Here is a 24,353-nt window from a genome sequence, read left to right on the forward strand (position 1 = left end):
CCAGTCGGACCCTGACCAGGCCCCAGAGTCCGGGACCCCCTCCCCCAACGACGACGTGTTCCTGGGCTCCATCTCGCCCCCTCCGGGTCAAGCCCCTCCCCCGCCCCCCTACATGCCCCCCCTGCCCTCCATCGAGGAGGCCAGGCAGCAGATGCACTCCCTGCTGGACGATGCCTTCGCCCTGGTCTCCCCCACCTCCCAGGGCAGCACGGCCGGCATCACACTGCCCGGGGTCAACTCCAACCCCCCCAGCTCCAGCCCCCCACCTCACGGTGGAACCCGCCCCTGGGGTACTTCCTACCCAGCCCTCAGCCCCTTCTCCTCAGTAAGTACTAGGCCTTTCAATAGACCTATTGATTACCTAACACATCTGTACTGTAAATTAGCCTTAAGCCTGCTCTGGAATACTCTACATACAGTGGGGAGAACAAGTATTTGATACACTGCCGATTTTGCAGGTTTTCCTACTTACAAAGCACGTAGAGGTCTGTAATTTTTATCATAGGTACACTTCAACTGTGAGAGACGGAATCTAAAACAAACATCCAGAAAATCACACTGTATCACATTTGATCACCTACCAACCAGTAAGAATTCAGTCTCTCACAGACCTGTTAGTTTTTCTTTAAGAAGCCCTCCTGTTCTCCACTCATTACCTGTATTAACTGCACCTGTTTGAACTCGTTACCTGTATAAAAGACACCTGTCCACACACTCAATCAAACAGACTCCAACCTCTCCACAATGACCAAGACCAGAGAGCTGTGTAAGGACATCAGGGATACAATTGTAGACCTGCACAAGGCTGGGATGGGCTACAGGACAATAGGCAAGCAGCTTGGTGAGAAGGCAACAACTGTTGGCGCAATTATTAAAAAATGGAAGAAGTTCAAGATGACGGTCAATCACCCTCGGTCTGGGGCTCCATGCAAGATCTCACCTCGTGGGGCATCAATGATCATGAGGAAGGTGAGGGATCAGCCCAGAACTACATGGCAGGACCTGGTCAATGACCTGAAGAGAGCTGGGACCACAGTCTCAAAGAAAACCATTAGTAACACACTACGCCGTCATGGATTAAAATCCTGCAGTGCACGCAAGGTCCCCCTGCTCAAGCCAGCGCATGTCCAGGCCCGTCTGAAGTTTGCCAATGACCATCTGGATGATCCAGAGGAGAAATGGGAGAAGATAATGTGGTCTGATGAGACAAAAATAGAGCTTTTTGGTTTAAACTCAGCTCGCCGTGTTTGGAGGAAGAAGAAGGATGAGTACAACCCCAAGAACACCATCCCAACCGTGAAGCATGGAGGTGGAAACATCATTCTTTGGGGATGCTTTTCTGCAAAGGGGAAAGGACGACTGCACCGTATTGAGGGGAGGATGGATGGGGCCATGTATCGCGAGATCTTGGCCAACAACCTCCTTCCCTTAGTAAGATGGGTCGTGGCTGGGTCTTCCAGCATGACAACGACCCGAAACACACAGCCAGGGCAACTAAGGAGTGGCTCCGTAAGAAGCATCTCAAGGTCCTGGAGTGGCCTAGCCAGTCTCCAGACCTGAACCCAATAGAAAATCTTTGGAGGGAGCTGAAAGTCCTTATTGCCCAGCGACAGCCCCGAAACCTGAAGGATCTGGAGAAGCTCTGTATGGAGGAGTGGGCCAAAATCCCTTCTGCAGTGTGTGCAAACCTGGTCAAGACCTACAGGAAACGTATGATCTCTGTAATTGCAAACAAAGGTTTCTGTACCAAATATTAAGTTCTGCTTTTCTGATGTATCAAATACTTATGTCATGCAATAAAATGCAAATTAATTACTTAAAAATCATACAATGTGATTTTCTGGATTGTTGTTTTAGATTCCGTCTCTCACAGTTGAAGTGTACCTATGATAAAAATTACAGACCTCTACATGCTTTGTAAGTAGGAAAACCTGCAAAATCGGCAGTGTATCAAATACTTGTTCTCCCCACTGTATATGTTCCGATTAAATTAACTCTGATTATATTAGGAATATTTACAATATGATACACACTGAGTATACTAAACATTAAGAACACCTTCCTAATATTGAGTTTCATCCCCCCATTTGCTCTCAGAACAGCCTCAATTCGTTGGGGCATGGACTCTACAAGGTGTCGAAAGCATTCCACAAGGATGCTGGCCCATGTTGACTCCATTGCTTCCCACAGTTCTGTCAAGTTGGCTGGATGTCCTTTGGGTTGTGGACCATTTTTGATACACACAGGAAACATTTGAGCATGAAAAACCCAGCAGCTTCGCAGTTCTTGACATAAACCGGTGCGCCCTCTGAATGGCACACATACACAATCCATGTCTCAATTGTCTCAAGGCTTGAAAATCCTTCTTTAACCTGTCTCCTTCCCTTCATCTACACTGATTTGAAGTGGATTTAACAAGTGACATCAATAAGGGATCATTGCTTTCACCTGGATTCACCTGGTCAGTCTGTCATGGAAAGAGCAGGTGTCCTTATTGTTTTGTATACTCAGACAAAGGAGCAGTATATCATAAATGATATATATGAATCAGGGAGTTTCCAGTCCAGATGCAACCGCTTTGAACAAATGCCAACACTATATTTCTAGTGCAATAATAGTGGATATGCCAGCGCTTTAAATTTACACTGCATTCCTTTCTTAAATAGAACACCGTCTGCTGTTCACAGTTCATTTTAGGGCATTTGAAGCAAGACCAGAACCAATATGTTACAGAATATAGGTTATTTGATAAGAGCAAATATAGTCTATTCAGCTGCTCTAAATAAATATTTTATTTGACCTTTCCTGTTTTGTTTTATAAAGTTCACCCCCAGTCATTTTAAATTCATACAGACATCTTAGGAGAGTAAGAGCTCTGTTGTCTAAAACCAGCCCAATATAAAACCAGTTAGCTACCTCAGGTGTAGAGAGAGCTCTGAATTCCCCCGTTATCATAAAAGCCATTTCCGGTGCTTGTTCTGGTTCAGTGCATTAACGTGCTCTGAAAGGTCACTTTTAGAGAAGGAAAATAACATCATATAACAATATATATCAATAACAACATAATGTGAAATTCAATCAATAGAAATATCCATATTATGCTCAAGCTTTATCTTGATATATTCTGGGTTATTGGGTGATATATGTTTTGATTGTACATGACCTGCAAGCTTCTGTGAGGTCCCTGGAGTCTTGAGTTCATCCCAGTGTCTTTGTCCTGACAATATGCCTGTCTCTCTCCTCAGAGATACGCTGAGTTAGGAATGTCGCCTCCTTCAGTCCAAGGCTTACTACAGAGGTGAGTAGCTTACCACTGAGATACAATATCATGTATATGTGGCATAATATGTGATTGAATGTAATACTATGTGTAGTAACTAACTCTGAGAGAATAGGAGGAGGATTTTTAATTGTTGTCACGTTTTCCTCAGATGACTCTAGGCTACATTGATCCATACATTACATCCATACATTATCTATGGTCTCATAGCCCCAGTTCTTTAGTGGGGGGATGTTGTCCCTTGCCGGTGTCCATGCGGAGGCTAGGGAATTGGGCCTCAAACATGATTTAGTCTGGATCATCTTTATTTTAGTACCTTAATGGATCCAGTCTGTGTGATGGTCTCTTAACTGCCCAATAAAAGACAGACATGGTGGCGATTGCTTTGGTCGATCTTCTTTTGGATTATTGATTGGTTTACACACACGCACCTATACTTATATGTAGAGACACGCGTGTGCAAGTCACATACACAAACACACACACGACACACACACTGAAACAATAACCGACACTTCTGTACAATACAATAGAAGCTATGATATTGTGCTGTAGGAACAGTATTTGAGATGTGTGTGTATTTCAGACAGGGCCTGGGCTCCAGCTACCCACCAGGTGACCCAGGACATGTTGACCAGCTCCCCCCAGAGAGCCACTACTCCACCAGGGGTCTGTACACTGAAGACCTGCCCTCCTCTACCAGGCCACGTCCAGTAGGGGGCACCATAGGTACACACACGTGCATGCATGCATGCACGCACACACAAACACACACAAACACCCAGCTCAGCATTCACTGGATGTATGCCATTGTGTCTAAACCAGACCACTCACCTCCCTCCCATAAACCTGCCTGCCTCAAACAGCCTTGTCTCTGTTGAATTATTAAAGAGTCTGGTGTTGGCTGTTGGCACTGCTGTGAGATTTACACTAATATAAATGGACTCTGCGTTATGGAGTGCTGCTGCTGCACAGAGAGCATTTCAACTGAAGGATTTGCATCAAAGCATATTAGAGGCTATGGAGGATTAAGTGTCAGATATGGCTGAGGGTTGATGTGTTTTTGTGTGTGTGTGTGTGTGTGTGTGCGCGTGCGTGCATGCGTCTGTTTGTAGGTGCCCAGCTCCATCACCTGAACCAGGTGGATCTTGGGAGCCGGATCAAGGTGGGGTACCCGGCGGGGGGCAGGGCACCACCAGGTCAGACTGGAGGCTCAGGGTGGGGACCGTACTCTGACGATGACTTCAGACCCACCAGAGACCCTGTGAGTCCTGCTCTGGCTTCACACAGCCTTATGAGACTTACTGTACCTCCGCTTTTCATCCCTTCCTCTTCAAGCTATCCTCTCTAAATCTCTAAATATATAGTACAATGGCATGCTTGTGGTGTTCTATGCTCTATTGTTGCTGCATATCTGTTTGAGTACTGTAGTTCTAGATGTTGGTTCACTCTAGCTCAGGGTTCTTCAATTCCGGTCCTGGAGGGCCGAAACACTTCTGTTTTTTATTTCTACCTGGTAGTTAATTGCACTCACCTGGTGTCCCAGGTCTGAATTAGCCCCTGATTAGAAGGAGAGGATGAAAAATAGAGGTGTTTCGGCCCTCCAGGACCGGAATTGAAGAACCCTGCTCTAGCTCTTCTACCTCCCAGCTGTCAATCTGTACATTAACTATCCCTTGATATATCGATAAGTGTACTGAAATAGACAATATAAAAACACACTTTCCTCTTTTCTCCTTAAAACTCCTTTCTCTTCTTCATTCCCTCCTTCCCTGCTGGGCTACCCTGACTCCTCCTCCTCTATGTTCCAGATGCCTAGTAGGAGTGCACTAAGGGAGCCCTCTTCCCAGCTGGACATCTACCCCCCCGAGGAGTCCTCCTCTCCCCCCAACCACTCCTCGGCCTCCCTCATCAAGGCCATCAGGGAGGAGCTGCTGCGCCTCTCCCAGAAACAGCAAGCCGTGCCCAGCTACCACAGCTGAGACAGACGGCCTCCTCTGGTCCTCAATTAACCTTTACTGCTACATCCACCAGTCATACCACTGCCCCTGCCTGCCAGCTCCAACCTAGCAATGCTTCCCATGGAAGTTCCTTTGTACAGGAGAGAGATAGTACTGCTGGGCTGGGTCAAGGTGGCTATTGGCAAACCAGACCAAACTGAATGAGAAGATGAAGTCATATATGCCAGCTAGTAGCCTAACCATGCATAGGGTCATTATATGAATGAACTGTTCTCTAGACTGGATCTTAGCCTCTGGCTCTCTGACCCAGACCCCATTGGAAGTTGGAACCCAGACTGTCCTATAACATACAGTGTACTACAGTATAAGTGACCCTAGCGGTTTGAGGGAGAAGGTGTGAACTGAATGGTCCCCTGCTCCCTGCTCTCCAGCTCTGGCCAGGGCATCTCTGCCAAAGCCTGGCCATGACCGCTGATCCCTGCCCAGTGTTTTTAATTTGAGGTGTTGTTGCTTTCGTTCTTTTTAAACAGCAATCTAGACTCTCTGTGTGATGATAATAAGCAATGTGGTTTGATATTCTCTCTCATGCTGCCTTGACATCCTAACAACCTTTCACAGTACAGTGGTCTTTCTCTACCAGTAGGACATCTGTCATTTAGGCTCAAAACATTGATACCATGTTATCAATGACGCTTCTTACCATTACCATCCAGGTTTTGTTTTTGAAGAGCCTCTTCTCCTCCATCTTCTTCTGGTGCTTCTTTATATGCTTTGTGTTTTCTGCCATGATGTTGAATGGTGATATGCACACACCGTGAAACCATTCGTCCCAGGTGCTGGATAAAGGTGTTCTACATTGTTTTCCGCCATGAGCCACACAATGCCTTGTGTTGTGACAGAGTGAGTCAGTTCAACCGTCTCAATCTACTGTACAGCTAAGGTCAGAGTTCAGAGGGGACAACACTAGACACAGAGAGACAGAGACCTGCAATAATCATACTGCAGCAACTCCCATACATTACTTTACCAATGCAACTACATTGATTTTGTTGTCAACATCTTCAGCACAATGTCCACGTTTGACCTTATATATCCAGGTTGCTGAGGATGCTACCTTATTAAGACTTGTTAAATGCCAACATATGGTGAACCTATATGACAACAGTATTTCTATAGATATTACACTAAGGTCATTTATTGTGTATAATAGTTAATTTAATAATTAATTTGTGGCATTTTATAAAGTTTTCTGACCAGCAGACATAGATCAAAATAATTGACAGTACTGTACAAGCGGATTGCAGTGCCTATTCTATTTTATGAAGCTAATAGATCCAGTCACACAATCTGATCTATTTAATGCACTGTATGCAGACTACTAGGTTGCACTTGGCTTTTCTCAGTGAAAACCGTCAGGCCACACCAACTAAAATGTAATTGAAAGATTCATAAGTCAGCGAATGAAAGATTCATAGGTCAAGTCAATTACGCATTGTATTGCTGAAGGAAATGCAGTATTTTCTCTGCTGAGAAACAGAGTCAGTGATCACACACTTTCATTCTCTGGGGTATTCTTATTTCATTTCCTCCTTTTTCCATGCAGTATTGAAATGTTCAGCCACTTCATTTTCCACTGCATTTTTCAGCGTTTGAAAGAAAACTGAAATACATGTACTGTATTTAAATTGTTCACCACTTACTGTTCACGGTCAACCTGTCAACTTAAGATGTTTTGTGCATTTTATGTTATTTTTATTCTTGAATGGTCTTGTCTCATGTTTTTTGTTCCTCCTCGATGTGTCTTCAAATATTTTTTGTTTTGTCAGTAACATTTTCAACAGAAACTCCACACACAATGCTGTGGGCATTGAAGTGATATTTTATTTCAGTAAAATAAAGAGAAAGTATTGATTTTAGTTGCAGGGTTAAAAAAACAACATTTATTCACTGACTTAGATGAAGTAATACTATACCAGTGTTGAACATTGTCCCAAATACTGTATATCCCAAAGGTTTACTCCACAACACACAAACTAGACCATCAGACATTTAGCAGACGCTCTTATCCAAAGCGACTTACAGGAGCAATTAGGGTTAAGTGCCTTGCTCAAGGGAACATCGACAGATTTTTCACCTAGTCAGCTCAGGGATTCAAACCAGCGACCTTTTGGTTACTGTTCCAACACTCTTAACCACTAGGCTACCAGCACCAGCTACAGTACTGTACACCAGACACACACTACTATGGCTCCTCATGTCCAACATGTACCTTATGGATCCACCCTCCCCTTGGTGCTCTCACACTAATGTCGACCATCCTGTCTCATACTACTTGGCTGTCTGTCTGTTAGAGAGAGTCTTAACCAGGCTCCAACAAACACTGACTGTATGGGATCATAGTACAGTACTGTACGGCATTTTGTAACTACTGTAGTCTCAAGATTAAGTTAAATGATTTTCTCTCAACAAGGGTTCTATAGGTCTTAGCAGTTGGTGCTACAGTGTGTGGTTTAGCACCAACTAATACTAAGCCCAGTGTTTATTCAACACTGTTTCTGGATGTACAGTGCCTTGCAAAAGTATTCATCCCCCTTGGCGTTTTTCCTATTTTGTTGCATTACAACCTGTAATTTAAATAGATTTTTATTTGGATTTCCTGTAATGGACATACACAAAATAGTCAAAATCTGGTGAAGTGAAATGAAAAAAATTACTTGTTTCCAAAAATTCAAAAAAATAAATAACGGAAAAGTGGTGCGTGCATATGTATTCACCCCCTTTGCTATGAAGCCCCTAAATAAGATCTGGTGCAACCAATTACCTTCAGAAGTCACATAATTAGTTAGATTGCACAGAGGTGGACTTTATTTAAGTGTCACGTGATCTCAGTATATATACACCTGTTCTGAAAGGCCCCAGAGTCTGCAACACCACTAAGCAAGGGGCACCACCAAGCAAGCGGCACCATGAAGACCAAGGAGCTCTCCAAACAGGTCAGGGACAAAGTTGTGGAGAAGTACAGATCAGGGTTGGGTTATAAAAAAAGATCAGAAACTTTGAACATCCCACGGAGCACCATTAAATCCATTATAAAAAAATTGAAAGAATATGGCACCACAACAAACCTGCCAAGAGAGGGCCGCCCACCAAAACTCACGGACCAGGCAAGGAGGGCATTAATCAGAGAGGAAAAAAAGAGACCAAAGATAACCCTGAAGGAGCTGCAAAGCTCCACAGCGGAGATTGGAGTATCTGTCCATAGGACCACTTTAAGCCGTACACTCCACAGAGCTGGGCTTTACAGAAGAGTTGCCAGAAAAAAGCCATTGCTTAAAGAAAAAAAAAAAGAAAACACGTTTGGTGTTCGCCAAAAGGCATGTGGGAGACTCTCCAAACATATGGAAGAAGGTACTCTGGTCAGATGAGACTAAAATTGAGCTTTGTCTGGCGCAAACCCAACACCTCTCATCACCACAAGAACACCATCCCCACAGTGAAGCATGGTGGTGGCAGCATCATGCTGTGGGGATGTTTTTCATCGGCAGGGACTGGGAAACTGGTCAGAATTGAAGGAATGATGGATGGTGCTAAATACTGGGAAATTCTTGAGGGAAACCTGTTTCAGTCTTCCAGAGATTTGAGACTGGGACGGAGGTTCACCTTCCAGCAGGACAATGACCCTAAGCATATTGCTAAAGCAACACTTGAGTGGTTTAAGGGGAAACATTTAAATGTCTTCGAATGGCCTAGTCAAAGCCCAGACCTCAATCCAATTGAGAATCTGTGGTATGACTTAAAGATTGCTGTACACCAGCGGAACCCATCCAACTTGAAGGAGCTGGAGCAGTTTTGCCTTGAAGAATGGGCAAAAATCCCAGTGGCTAGATGTGCCAAGCTTATAGAGACATACCCCAAGAGACTTGCAGCTGTAATTGCTGCATAAGGTGGCTCTACAAAGTATTGACTTTGGGGGGTGAATAGTTATGCACGCTCAAGTTTTCAGTTTTTTTGTCTTATTTCTTGTTTGTTTCACAATAAAAAATATTTTGCATCTTCAAAGTGGTAGGCATGTTGGGTAAATCAAATGATACAAACCCCCCCAAAATCCATTTGAATTCCAGGTTGTAAGGCAACAAAATAGGAAAAATGCCAAGGGGGGTGAATACCTTCGCAAGCCACTGTAGTCTAAGATCTGCACCCATGCACTTAGATTGTAAACTGAGGTACCTGTAGTGATTTCACCCCTAGTTGGTCTGATTGGCTTCATTCACAACACTTTGCTGTACCATACTGTACTGGATAAGCGTCTGCTAAATGACTAAAATGTCAAATGTACTGTATGCCTTCACCTGCCGGTTCTGCAACTCCACTGCACGTCTCAGATTTAATTCATGTGTGTTTTCCCTTTGTTTTTGACTGCTGTGTCTTGTTTTATTGTGAAGATCATACTTTGTGTTGGCTGGCCCAACCATGTTTTATATCTTTTATTTGTTGAGTTGCATGTTTCATTCATGTAAGGCTGTGTGTGGTTTGTTTTCCATTTGTGTTGCGCCTGCTGTTCCAAAAGAAACACTTTTAAAAACCAATGAAACCCAAGTTGCATGTGTCCTAAGTTATTTAATAATGTAGTATTCTGTCACCATGAGTATAACATTCAACTGATTAAGAAGCAAAACCTATTTCATTCTCACATAACATTTGCTTATCATTGTTTATTTTATTTTATTTTTATTTCACCTTTATTTAACCAGGTAAGCCAGTTGAGAACAAGTTCTCATTTACAACTGCAACCTGGCCAAGATAAAGCATAGCAGTGCGATAAAAACAACAACACAGAGTTACATATGGGGTAAAAAAAACAAAGTCAAAAAATACAACAGAAAATATATATACGGTGTGTGCAAATGTAGCAAGTTATGGAGGTAAGGCAATAAATAGGCTATAGTGCAAAATAATTACAATTAGGATTAACACTGGAATGCTAGATGTGCAAGAGATTATGTGCAAATAGAGATACTGGGGTGCAAAAGAGCAAAATAAATAACAATATGGGGATGAGGTTTTTGGGTGGGCTAATTTCAGATGGGCTGTGTACAGGTGCAGTGATCGGTAAGGTGCTCTGACAACTGATGCTTAAAGTTAGTGAGAGAGATAAGAGTCTCCAGCTTCAGAGACTTTTGCAATTGTAATTTTCCCCTGAAAGTAGTTTGTAAAATGATAATTATGTATTTAGCAGAGCACACAATTTCTCTGTGTATGCAGTTTATTTCCTAATACAGTTATTTTAGCAGTGCTGTTTCCTCCAGGGAGGTCCATTAGGCTTCCACTGGAATGCAGTGATGGATGAAGACTAGAAGTACCAGATGCAACCACAGGGTGGTGCCATCTCATAACAAAATACCACTTGGTGAGCTTCGTTCACTTCTAAACAAAGAGAACGCTCCTCTGTTGCAGGTGAGGTCATCGCTCTTGCAAGACAGGTGAGCGTGTGTGTTTGCGCGTGTGTGTGTTTGAGTAAACGTGTAGTTGTGTGTGTGACGTCATTTAGCCTACCACAGATACTTGAGAATGTACACAATGTTCTCCCTTTAACAGTGGTGTAAAGTACTTAAGTAAAAATACTTTAAAGTACTACTTAAGTAGTTTTTTTTGGTATCTGTACTTTACTTTACTATTTATATTTTTGACAACTTTTACTTTTACTTCACTAGATTCCTAAAGAAAATAATGTACTTTTTACACCATACATTTTCCCTGACACCCAAAAGTACTCGTTACATGTTGCATGCTTTTAGCAGGACAGGAAAATGGTCCAATTCACGGGCTTATCAAGAGAACACGTGGTCATCCCTACTGCCTCTGATCTGGCAGACTCACTAAACACAAATGCATAGTTTGTAAATGATGTCTGAGTGTTGGCTATCCCTACATTTTAAAAACAAGAAAATGGTGCCATCTGGTTTGCTTAATATAAGGAATTTGAAATGATTTATACTTTAACTTTTGGTACTTAAGTATATTTTAGCAATTACATTTACTTTTGATACTTAATTATATTTAAAACCAAATACTTTTAGACTTTTACTCAAGTAGTATTTTACTGGGTGACTTTTACTTGAGTAACTTTCTATTAAGGTATCTATACTTTTACTCATACTTTATGACAATTGGGTACTTTTTCCACCACATTTTAGACCCTGGCAATAATGAAGAAGTGATGAGAATGTGTTCTGTATGAAATGATGAATGAGCATAGCTGTAGCCTCCAGGCATCAATGTAATTTGCAACAACAGTGATAAACAGTGTAGGAGCAAAACTGCTGAGTTGAATTTTAATACAAATGGTGGTTGTGTTGCAATTAATGTCATAAGAGACATGTGGAATCAGCAAAGGTATCAATTTAAAACTGTACGCATTGTTACCAATGGAAATCCATTCCACTCACTACTAAGTCAACCCAAGCCTATCATAATGTAGGCTACTGTTTGGTTTACAGTACTTTTCCGTTGTTTCCCTTTTGATGTGTGGTTGCTAGGACACAGACCCCCTAGAGCTCCCAGCCTCTCACTGTGTTTACCATGTCATTCACAGGATTAGAAGCATTGACAGTAGCTAATGTGCTCCTATGTTGTAACCTGCACCTACAACACAGTCGGCTTAGGTGCTTTAGCATGGTAGCAAGGAGGGAGGGGTGAATGGCGATTGATGAGTGATTTGGATGACAGATGTCGACGGTATCGACTACAAGTCTGTCTGTCATGTACAATAGAACATTCCCTCGAGGGAATCCAATAGCAAAGAAATCTAAGATACATGTTTCAAAATTGCCCTTTGAATGTAGTATGCTACTGTACTGTAAATTACAGTACACTGTTTTCACATTAGGTAATACACTTGCACTAACCATTAATATTGACTGGATATCACATTTCCATCATTTCTATCCCATGTGTGATCATTGAAGATGGCTTTCACAATGTAATCAAAGTAAAGAAATGAAAGAAACATAATGTTTAGCACTAGTTAGCATCAAGCCTGTCTGGAGCATTTGGCCATAGGTTCTCATCGACATCGCAGTAAATATCCTCATTTTTCATGCATCTGGGGAAAAACCTTTTGGCATGGCGAATCCAAGCCTGACATACACTGAGTGTATAAAACATTAAGAACACCTTCCTAATATTGAGTTGTAACCCCCTCCCTTTTGTCCTCAGAACAGCCTCAATTCGTCGGGACGTGGACTCCACAAGTTGTCGAAAGCATTCCACATGGATGCTGGGCCATGTTGACTCCAATGCTTCCCACGGTTGTTTCAAGTTGGCTGTATGTCCTTTGGGTGGTGGACCATTCTTGATACACACGGGAAACTGTTGAGTGTGAAAAACCCAGCAGTGTTGCAGTTCTTGACACAAACCGATGCGCCTGGCACCTACTACCATACACTGTTCAAAGGCACTTCAATCTTTTGTCTTGCCCATTCACTCTCTGAATGGTACACATACACAAACCATGTCTCAGTTGTCTCAAGGCTTAAAAATCCTTCTTTAACCTACACTAATTGAAGTGGATTTAACAAGTGACATCAATAAGGGATCGTAGCTTTCACCTGGATTAACCTGGTCAGTCTATGTCATGAAAAGAGCAGGTGTTCATAATGTTTTGTACACTTAGTGTGGTCCTTAGTGTGGTCCTCTGTAGCTCAATTGGTAGAGTGGCGCAGTGGTCTAAGGCACTGCATCGCAGTGCTAGCTGTGCCACTAGAGATCCTGGTTCGAATCCAGGCTCTGTCGTAGCCGGCCGTGACCGGGAGACCCATGGGGCGGCGCACAATTGGCCCAGCGTCGTCCAGGGTAGGGGAGGGAATAGCCGGCAGGGATGTAGCTCAGTTGGTAGAGCATGGCGTTTGCAACGCCAGGGTTGTGGGTTCGATTCCCATGGGGGGCCAGTATGAAAAATAAATAAAATAAAAAATTATGTATGCACTCACTAACTGTAAGTCGCTCTGGATAAGAGCGTCTGCTAAATGACTAAAATGTAAATGTAGAGCATGGCGCTTGTAACGCCAGGGTAGTGGGTTCGATCCCTGGGACCACCCATACGTAAAAATTTATGCGCACATGACTGTAAGTTGCTTTGGATAAAAGTGTCTGCTAAATGGCATATTATTATTATATTATTACTTAGTGTAGGTCTACATTGAAATCATTGCATGTTTCATCCATGGCCTGAAGGAGGGTGGTACGCTCATGGGGATATCAATCATACATCTTTCACCTGTATTGTACTTATTTGTTTATGTGTTTATTTGGATCCCCATTAGCTTTTGCAGAAGCTGCAGCTGCTCTTCCTGGGGACCACAAAAAACACAAAACATGACAAATAACAAAAGACTGATACACCGATAGACAAGGACAGTCACACACATTTAAAATACAACAATATACAAACAATACATATAAAAAAACTATACAAACAATAGACCTAAATACAAACAATACAACTATAGTAATCGTGTATTGTATTTTACGATATTGTGTTGTACGTATGTCACGGTTTCGGCCGAGGCTGCCTCTCTTCCTTGCTCGGGCAGGCTTCGGCGTTCGTCGTCTCCGGAATAATAGCTGCCACCGTTGCATGTTTCTATGTTCGTTTGCTTTTGTCTGATTGTTGTTACACCTGTTATCGTTTAGTGTAATTAGTGTCCTATAAGTTCTTGTTGTGTTTGTCTAGTGTTGTGTGTGATTGTTTTCACTGTCGTGCGTATTGCTTGTGTCTATACAGTTTGCTCGGTTGAGCTGCTCTCCATTTGTATTTGGAGTATTCTGTCGCACGTGTTTAGTGCGCCCGTTTTATTTCGCCTGCGTGCGGAGTTTCTCGCCTCAGGGCATTTATTTTCGTGCTGTGTTTATTGCTAAACCACTAAAGTCTTTTGGACTTTGTGCGTCCTGCGCCTGATTCCACCACCACCCCCACCTACGGCTACACTGACAGTATGTATTATAGGGGTCCTGTACGTGGCTCAGTTCATAAGAGCATGGCACTAGCAACACCAGAGTTGTGGATTCGAGTCCCACTGGGGTCACATGCCAAAATGTGTCCACTGTTGTCACTTTGGATATAAGTGTCTGCTACGTAAATTGCATACTGTATATTACGATATTACAGTACTGTATTGGCCAATTACATTTCAGAAAGCAGTGTGGAACCCAACATGTTTACTATATAGGGGATACATTTCCTTCTTTTTTTGGACTTTCTGGATTATTTGGTCCTCTGTAGCTCAGCTGGTAGAGCACGGCGCTTGTAACGCCAAGGTAGTGGGTTCGATCCCCGGGACCACCCATACACAAAAAATGTATGCACGCATGACTGTAAGTCGCTTTGGATAAAAGCGTCTGCTAAATGGCATATTATATTATTATTATTATTTGCATAATAGTATTGTATTGATATTGTATTACTGCACTGTAGGAGCTAAAACACAAGCATTTCACTGCACCTGCTGTAACATCTTCTAATCTGTGTACGCGACCAATACATGTTGATTTTGATTTGATTTGTTACATCACAACTCTGATCTTGTCAAAAACGTACTGTGAAGTAAAATCATAATATTCATCCTCAGCCCAGCCCTGTCCTCCTGCTGCTCCTGCTCTGGGTCCTGGAGGGGCCTGGACCGCTGTAGTAATCCTGTCTGTCTGTCCTGGAGGGGCCTGGACCGCTGTAGTAATCCTGTCTGTCTGTCCTGGAGGGGCCTGGACCGCTGTAGTAATCCTGTCTGTCTGTCCTGGAGGGGCCTGGACCACTGTAGGAATCCTGTCTGTCTGTCTGTGAGGTGGCTGTGGCAGACAGGAGAAGAGGAGGCGAGCAGGCTGGGTTAATCTGGCTCATGATGGGCTAATTACTGCCATAGTGCTAGATGGGGGGAGGAAAAGGAGGAGAGGAGGGGAGAGCTCGCTAGAGCTGGCAGCGTTGTGGGAGGAGCCACCCCTCAACTTGACGGATCTTTCCCCTGACGAGAGAGAGAGAGAGAGAGAGAGAGAGAGAGAGAGAGAGAGAGAGAGAGAGAGAGAGAGAGAGAGAGAGAGAGAGAGAGAGAGAGAGAGAGAGAGAGAGAGAGAGAGAGAGAGAGAGAGAGAGAGAGAGAGAGAGAGAGAGAGAGCGCAGAGGCATCGGCATACTGTCACAGCTCCAGTAGCACTGCAGATCTCTCTTTGTGATGCTATTCTTCCTACAGGAGGAGGTGGAAGAGTGTGAGTGAGGGACGTGTCTGGCAGGCATCCCAGTCAAACAGTAATACAGACGTAAGAGGGAGATAGCAGTCTCCTCACTGAGCCACAGCACAGGATCCAGCACCGTAAGTTGGTGTGCCATTCCTCTGTGACTGCCACTGTGGTGTGTAGCTGGTTGTGTGTTACTGTGTAGACTGTTGTCATGCTCTGAAGGAGAGCATATATTAATGGATGCGACAGAGACGACAGTTGCTTAACAGAGACTGGGTGGGTGTCTTGATGTGCCATGCTTTTGTAACCATAGTGTGTGTGTGTGAGCATGCGTGCGTGTGTGTGGGTGGGAGGGAAGGTGTGTGAGTCTGCCTCTATGTGTGTGCTTGTTGTGCGTAGTTATGACTGTGTGTTGTTCTTAATGTGGCAAATTGTTTTGAAACAGAGTCATTGTTGTGGAATAACACTAATGAATAAGTGTGGTGTAATGATGACAATCTCTAGAATATATTGTTTACGGAATGCCATGTCTGTCCAGACTGCAGCAGAGAAACACCCTTGTTGTTGTTGTACTGTAGGACATGCTCCTCGCCCGCTCTGTTTACCAGTTTGCTCTGCTATTATACAGCAGTCAGAGTACTGCACTGTTATACACAGACCTGTCTCTGTCACCGTAACTGACATATAACTAATATGTCAGCTTGGGGGACATATTTCAATGGTTAAATGTCACTCTTTTGACATATTCCAATGAGACCATGTTGATATACTGTATCATCAAAGATGTTGCCTGCTTAATATAAATCAATGCCAGCAGCTAGTGAGAGGCACCAGCAGCAGCACCAGCAGCAGCACCAGCAGCACCAGCAGCAGCACCAGCTGGGGGCTTTACTTGGCTCATTGTGCTCTAGCGACTCCTTGTGGCGGGCCGGGTGCCTGCAGGCTGACCTCGGTCGTCAGGTGAAGCGGCTGGCTTCCGGGTTAAGCAGGCGGGTGTTAAGAAGCGCGGTTTGGCGGGTCATGTTTCGGAGGACGCATGACTCGACCTTCGCCTCCCGAGCCCGTTGGGGAGTTGCAGTGATGAGACAAGATCGTAATTGAGGAGAAAAAGGGGGTAAAAAAGTAAAATAATGATTACCACCATTTTACTAAATACCAGAGATTTAGAACTGATTGGGTAGAGCGTGACGGGACACTCCGCACATCAAATACCTCTGCGGTTGTTGTTTACCCAAACACTAGATTGAGCCCTCTGATGCCACAGCTATTCAGTTTAGAGGCCTCCCGTCTCCTCTTCTCCTCTTCTCCTCATCTCCTCATCCCTCAGAGCTCTCCTCATCCTGCAGTGATATTGTGATATTTTCGCATTCTGCTATTGTCAGAGCTACACATGAGCTACATATGATAATGCTTCCTTCCCCTCCCTCCCTCCCTTCCTCTTCCTCACCTACGCAGGTTATCTCTACTCTGTTATTGGGTCATATTTCAAATTTTTCTGGCCGACATGATGTGCATTCTGGGAGCGTTCAGGAGGGCCGTGGGTGGAGGCGTTATGAAAGGCTGTGTTTGGAGCTGAGTGGTAATGCTACAGCCCTACAAGACTTTACAGTCCACTGCGCACTGCAGAACAAAACCACACACACACACACACTGCAGGGATGGGTGGAAAGTAGATCTTAGAGAGAGAGGGGGGGTGTATACAGGCAAAGGATGGACCCTCACCACTGACTCTGTTTGCATAACATAATGGTTGGTCTGACACTGAAAAGGGTTTGCATTCCTATGGACAATGTTCTGTACCAGATGCGTTATACATAACCCAATGTCAGCCCTCGTGCCCTCGACCTGTGTCATAGGCCTTTAACTGAATGCAATGTCATCTCTCTCAAGCAACCCTGAGTAAAAACTGCACAAGATGTTGCTTGTTGTCATTAGTCCTCCTGGTCTCTCTCTCTCTCTCTCTCTCTCTCAATGTCTCTCTCTCTCTCAATCTCTCTCTCTCTCTTTCTCTCCCTCTTTCTCAATTAAATTAAAAACAATTTCAAGCCTCTGCCTCCCCCTCCCCCCTCCCCATCCTCTCTCTCTCTGCTGACCAGTACTGTATCAGGGGGACACAGTGTGATATTGTGCAGCTCTGTGACTGTGCCGTGCTGAGTGGGAGGCAGTTCTCAGCAATGCTCACCTCACGTGATGAGAAATGGGGACAGCGTGAGTGAATAGCTGTCATTCATAAGAGCCCAGGGCCGTTTGTCCGGCGGACAGCTGCCCCTTACTTCAGACACTGATCCTGGACGTCAGCTGTGAGGACACAACCCAGGCCAAATGTTTCTTCCCATGCCAGAGTTGATTATTTAACTCTGCACATTCATAAATATAGACTAGCTACGACAGATTGCTTTGAATATTAAATCTGCTGATGTTCACATACTTGATTTGTATGATGAGACAATCACACTGTTAGGAAATGAAAAACTAAAGCATTGCTGATGTTGGTATTCTTGATATATCCAGCTAATGTGTTCGTATTCATATTAGATTTGTGATTATCCAATCAGACTCTTAGGAAACGGAATTTGTATATTGTATTATTGACAGGATATCCCATCCAGGCCTGTTGTTAAGAGGAGGAGCAGTGTTTAACAAGTGTTCAACATTATAAAACTACAGCCCTACTGGTAATAATCTGCCTTTGCTTGTTGACAGACTTGTTGAGTTTTGAGGATGTGAATTAACTGCCTGTGCCAGCATGGACTATGCTTTAGTTATAGCCTACGTTCATTTCTATGAGCATAATCTTTTGTCAGTCAAGGCCACTCTGCGTAGCTGTAACCTTCCATTACTCTGTGCTGGTTGTGTGTGTGGACAGGCTCCAACCAAAGACTATTAATCATTTCAGAACTACCATCCTTTGTTTGAAGAACAGGAAGCCACTGAAACCCAGAGAGCCTCCCCTACACTATTTTAGCTTTTCTATGTATTGCTGTGAGTCTAGCCTCTCTTTAATGTTCTTTATTTCTTTCCTTCTTTGTTTCTTTCATTTTTATCCAGTTATATTGCCCTTGAGGGAGAAAGGGAGAGCAGAGAGAGAGATGAACAGTAATTCATTTTACAAGTTAATTAAATATGATAATGGTCTTTTTCCAGCTGGAGATGTCATGAGGTTATGAAATAAACCTACTCTTTTGAAATGTTCATCAAGCAAGAAGAGCCAACAAGACCTTTTTTCAAAAAATCCTGGACTATCGGACCACCATTTTATTACGTTTGCAATCGCAACAAATAATCTGCTCAGACCCCAACCAAGGAGCATCAAAAGTCGTGCTATAAATTCTCAGACAACACAAAAATTCATTGATGCCCTTCCAGACTCCTTCTGCCTACCCAAGGACGTCAGAGGACAAAAATCAGTTAACCACTTAACTGAGGAACTCAATTTAACCTTGCGCAATACCCTAGATGCAGTTGCACCCCTAAAAACGAAAAACATTTGTCATAAGAAACTAGCTCCCTGGTATACAGAAAATACCCGAGCTTTGAAGCAAGCTTCCAGGAAATTGGAACGGAAATGGCGCCACACCAAACTGGAAGTCTTCCGACTAGCTTGGAAAGACAGTACCGTGCAGTACCGAAGAGCCCTCACTGCTGCTCGATCATCCTACTTTTCCAAATTAATCGAGGAAAATAAGAACAATCCAAAATTTCTTTTTGATACTGTTGCAAAGCTAACTAAAAAGCAGCATTCCCCAAGAGAGGATGGTTTTCACTTCAGCAGTGATAAATTCATGAACTTCTTTGAGGAAAAGATCATGACCATTAGAAAGCAAATTACGGACTCCTCTTTGAATCTGCGTATTCCTCCAGGGGCTTAGCTGTCCTGGATCTGCACAGCTCTGCGAGGGCCTGGGATCGGGAGAGACACTTAAGTGTTTTAGTACTATATCTCTTGACACAATGATGAAAATAATCATGGCCTCTAAACCTTCAAGCTGCATACTGGATCCTATTCCTACTAAACTGCTGAAGGAGCTGCTTCCTGTGCTTGGCCCTCCTATGTTGAACATAATAAACAGCTCTCTATCCACCGGATGTGTACCAAACTCACTAAAAGTGGCAGTGATAAAGCCTCTCTTGAAAAAGCCAAACCTTGACCCGGAAAATATAAAAACTATCGGCCTATATCGAATCTTCCATTCCTCTCAAAAATTTTAGAAAAAGCTGTTGCGCAGCAACTCACTGCCTTTCTGAAGACAAACAATGTATACGAAATGCTTCAGTCTGGTTTTAGACCCCATCATAGCACTGAGACTGCACTTGTGAAGGTGGTAAATGACCTTTTAATGGCGTCAGACCGAGGCTCTGCATCTGTCCTCGTGCTACTAGACCTTAGTGCTGCCTTTGACACCATCGATCACCACATTCTTTTGGAGAGACTGGAAACCCAAATTGGTCTACACGGACAAGTTCTGGCCTGGTTTAGATCCTACCTGTCGGAAAGATATCAGTTTGTCTCTGTGAATGGTCTGTCCTCCGACAAATCAACTGTACATTTCGGTGTTCCTCAAGGTTCCGTTTTAGGACCACTATTGTTTTCACTATATATTTTACCTCTTGGGGATGTTATTCGAAAACATAATGTTAACTTTCACTGCTATGCGGATGACACACAGCTGTACATTTCAATGAAGCATGGTGAAGCCCCAAAATTGCCCTCGCTAGAAGCCTGTGTTTCAGACATAAGGAAGTGGATGGCTGAAAACTTTTTACTTTTAAACTCGGACAAAACAGAGATGCTTGTACTAGGTCCCAAGAAACAAAGAGATCTTCTGTTAAATCTGACAATTCATCTTGATGGTTGTAAAGTCGTCTCAAATAAAACTGTGAAGGACCTAGGCGTTACTCTTGACCCTGATCTCTCTTTTGACGAACATATCAAGACTGTTTCAAGGACAGCTTTTTTCCATCTACGTAACATTGCAAAAATCAGAAATTTTCTGTCCAAAAATGATGCAGAAAAATTAATCCATGCATTTGTTACTTCTAGATTAGACTACTGCAATGCTCTATTTTCCGGCTACCCCGGATAAAGCACTAAATAAACTTCAGTTAGTGCTAAATACGGCTGCTAGAATCCTGACTAGAACCAAGAAATTTGATCATATTACTCCAGTGCTAGCTTCCCTACACTGGCTTCCTGTTAAGGCAAGGGCTGATTTCAAGGTTTTACTGTTAACCTATAAAGCGTTACATGGGCTTGCTCCTACCTATCTTTCCGAGTTGGTCCTGCCGTACATACCAATACGTACGCTACGGTCACAAGACGAGGCCTCCTAATTGTCCCTAGAATTTCTAAGCAAACAGCGGGAGGCAGGGCTTTCTCCTATAGATCTCCATTTTTATGGAACAGTCTGCCTACCCATGTGAGAGACGCAGACTCGGTCTCAACCTTTAAGTCTTTACTGAAGACTTATCTCTTCAGTAGGTCATATGATTGAGTGTAGTCTGGCCCAGGAGTGTGAAGGTGAACGGAAAGGCTGGAGCAACGAACAGCCCTTGCTGTCTCTGCCGGGCCGGTTCCCCTCTCCACTGGGGTTCTCTGCCTCTAACCCTGTTGCAGGGGCTGAGTCACTGGCTTGCTGGTGCTCTTTCATGCCGTCCCTGGGAGGGGTGCGTCACTTGAGTGGGTTGAGTTACTGACGTGATCTTCCTGTCTGGGTTGGCGCCCCCTTGGTTTGTGCTGTGGTGGAGACCTCTGTGGGCTATACTCGGCCTTGTCTCAGGATTGTAAGTTGGTGGTTGGGGATATCCCTCTAGTGGTGCGGGGCTGTGCTTTGGCGGAGTGGGTGGGGTTATATCCTTCCTGTTTGGCCCTGTCCGGGGTTTCTTCGGATGGGGCCACAGTGTCTCCGGACCGCTCCTGTCTCAGCCTCCAGTATTTATGCTGCAGTAGTTTATGTGTCGGGGGGCTGGGGTTAGTTGGTTATACCTGGAGTACTTCTCCTGTCTTATCCAGTGTCCTGTGTGAATTTAAGTATGCTCTCTCTAATTCTCTCGTTCTCTCTTTCTCTCTGAGAACCTGAGCCCTAGGACCATACGTCAGGACTACCGGGCATGATGACACCTTGCTGTCCCCAGTCCGCCTGGCCTTGCTGCTATTCCAGTTTCAACTGTTCTGCCTGCGGCTACGAAACCCCCTACCTGTCCCAGACCTGCTGTTTTCAACTCTAAATGATCGGCTATGAAAAGCCAACTGAGAGACCTGAGCCCTAGGACCATACGTCGGGACTACCGGCCGTGGTGACTCCTTGCTGTCCCCAGTCCGCCTGGCCTTGCTGCTATTCCAGTTTAAACTGTTCTGCCTGCGGTTATGGAACCCCTACCTGTCCCAGACCTGCTGTTTTAAACTCTAATGATCGGCTATGAAAAGCCAACTGAGATTTATTCCTGATTATTATTTGACCATGCTTGTCACTTATGAACATTTTTGAACATCTTGGCATGGTTCTGTTATAATCTCCACCCGGCACAGCCAGAAGAGGACTGGCCACCCCTCATAGCCTGGTTCCTCTCTAGGTTTCTTCCTAGGTTTTGCCTTTCTAGGGAGTTTTTCCTAGCCACCGTGCTTCTACACCTGCATTACTAGCTGTTTGGGGTTTTAGGCTGGGTTTCTGTACAGCACTTCGAGATATTAGCTGATGTAAGAAGGGCTATATAAAATAAAATTGATTGATTGATTGATTGACCTGCAGATTAATTGACTTCAATGACTTCGATGTGCAAATCAGCATTTCGAGAGCTTGGGACTATAAGGTTCTATCTGCAAAGAGATGATTCTGAGATAATTGGCTTTAAAGTTCCGAACCCGTCATTGGTTTGAATGATGTCAGTAATTCTAATCTTGTATTATTTTGAATTTAACAACATAAATTGGGGGTATTTAGAGTACTATATAGGTAAACAACATTGAACAGAACAAGGCTATATCAAGCACTCGAATTTTGTCAGGTGTGTGATCAACAGCAGTTATGTGATATCATTTAGTTGATGTGCTGTGCTGTTGTTAGCGTGCAGGTTGGTTTCCTGTAGGAAGAGCAGATCAGGACCTTTCTTTCAAATCACTGTCTGTCTACCTGATCTCCTCTGGATGAATCTCTGCTACAGGCTGAGAGCCAACATAGAGAGATTACAGAGGTTATACAGTTGATGTTGCACGGTCGATCACACACTGACCACTCTACACACACACACATACACACATACACGCACACATGCATAAACTATACTGATTTTACTTTCGAGGTTGCTGTCTTGGTCCTCAGTGTTAGACGAGCAGCACTTTCCCCTGAGCATTCGGCTTCCTCTGCTCTCCCCCACTCTGCTTGGAGATGCTGTGAGATTAGACTGTTTTCAATAACCACAGGCAGGTTGGTGCCAATGTTTTATTGAAATACTGCTCAAACATAAAGTGAGCTTTCTCAGCCAACAACAACAACCAAAGTAGCAGCAGAGCACTGGCAGCTGGCTCCTCCTCCAGCAGCTGGCTCCTCCTCCAGTCACAGTAGACAAAGCCCTGCTAGCTGTGTAGATTGGCAGGATGATGTCAAATTAAATAGCCCAGTTGCTTTGATGTGTCTGAAATATGACTCTCCAGTGCCTCTGCTGTCGCCCGTAAAACCTGAACTATGGATGAGTGTTGAAATAGTGAAGATACGATCCCCTCAGGTCATACATACTATATGAAATGCTTATGGTCTTATTGATTCGACATGGTTACTTTAGTATAGTAGTTTGTTTACCTTAAAGACTCTTTAATTCAGCCATGACCCCTAACCAGAGGGCAAAAGCGATTTCAACCAGAAAATTATGTAATAATTACCCTTTTAACACTACCATGCCGACCTGGACCAAACTGTGCTGGCTCAGATATTTCCTTCCTGTCCTTTCCAGCCCGGTGCAAGCAACTATGGTGGATGGAGAACCAGGCCAGTGCAGTTCAGCTCAGGTCTGCTTGGTTCAGGTATATGAGTAAGTTTATTTGGGTGAAAGAGTGCAGTCGAGGTGATGTTCTACACGCCCTCATGAACATTGATGAATGTGATAAGGGAGACAGCAGGAGTGAATGTTATGATGGAGACAGGAGGAGTGAGTGTTATGATGGAGACAGGAGGAGTGAGTGTTATGAGGGAGACAGGAGGAGTGAGTGTTATGAGGGAGACAGGAGGAGTGAGTGTTATGAGGGAGACAGGAGGAGTGAGTGTTATGAGGGAGACAGGAGGAGCGAGTGTTATGATGGAGACAGGAGGAGTGAGTGTTATGATGGAGACAGGAGGAGTGAGTGTTATGATGGAGACAGGAGGAGTGAGTGTTATGAGGCAGACAGGAGGAGTGAGTGTTATGAGGGAGACAGGAGGAGTGAGTGTTATGAGGGAGACAGGAGGAGTGAGTGTTATGAGGGAGACAGGAGGAGTGAGTGTTATGAGGGAGACAGGAGGAGTGAGTGTTATGAGCGAGACAGGAGGAGTGAGTGTTATGAGGGAGACAGGAGGAGTGAGTGTTATGAGTGAGACAGGAGGAGTGAGTGTTATGAGCGAGACAGGAGGAGTGAGTGTTATGAGGGAGACAGGGGGAGTGAATGGCATGAACATGTGTGGTATTCCCAGTGAATCTACACCAGTTTGTTGAGGAGATGTTAGAAGAGGAAGGTATATGGCCATCATCATTAAACTGCATGTATTTTTCATGACATGTTGTACTTCTGACACTTCATGTTGAGCTGTTGAAAAATGTGTTTGCTGTTCTGTTCAGTGTGTTAGAAGCTGAGGAAACTGTCAAGGTGTTGACATTGTTTCTGACAACTCACAGACATCAGTGGTTGTCCTTTACTAGTGAAA

General features: G+C 44.0%; 2 protein-coding genes across 4 annotated transcripts in view; both read left to right on the plus strand.

The window, feature by feature from the left end:
* LOC121532283 (UPF0606 protein KIAA1549) overlaps positions 1–7,157 on the plus strand; it is an 83,416-nt gene extending 76,259 nt beyond the window's left edge. For both annotated transcript variants that reach the window (XM_041838134.2, XM_041838135.2), the window contains 5 exons: positions 5–325; positions 3,246–3,298; positions 3,867–4,009; positions 4,396–4,544; positions 5,092–7,157. In XM_041838134.2, the coding sequence (XP_041694068.2) occupies positions 5–325; positions 3,246–3,298; positions 3,867–4,009; positions 4,396–4,544; positions 5,092–5,262 (837 nt within the window). In that variant the 3' untranslated portion in view covers positions 5,263–7,157. The remainder of the gene's footprint in view (positions 1–4; positions 326–3,245; positions 3,299–3,866; positions 4,010–4,395; positions 4,545–5,091) is intronic.
* An 8,239-nt stretch (positions 7,158–15,396) lies between these two features.
* The window catches only part of LOC121532284 (protein-methionine sulfoxide oxidase mical3a-like), a 176,077-nt gene continuing 167,120 nt past the window's right edge, over positions 15,397–24,353 (plus strand). Inside the window, exon 1 of one of the 2 annotated variants that reach the window (XM_045205019.1) lies at positions 15,397–15,599. The gene's annotated coding sequence lies outside the window, so the exon portion shown is untranslated. The remainder of the gene's footprint in view (positions 15,600–24,353) is intronic. The other variant, XM_041838136.2, reaches the window with a different exon arrangement.

This window comes from Coregonus clupeaformis, chromosome 19, assembly GCF_020615455.1.
Source record: "Coregonus clupeaformis isolate EN_2021a chromosome 19, ASM2061545v1, whole genome shotgun sequence".
Taxonomy (NCBI): Eukaryota; Metazoa; Chordata; class Actinopteri; order Salmoniformes; family Salmonidae; genus Coregonus; species Coregonus clupeaformis.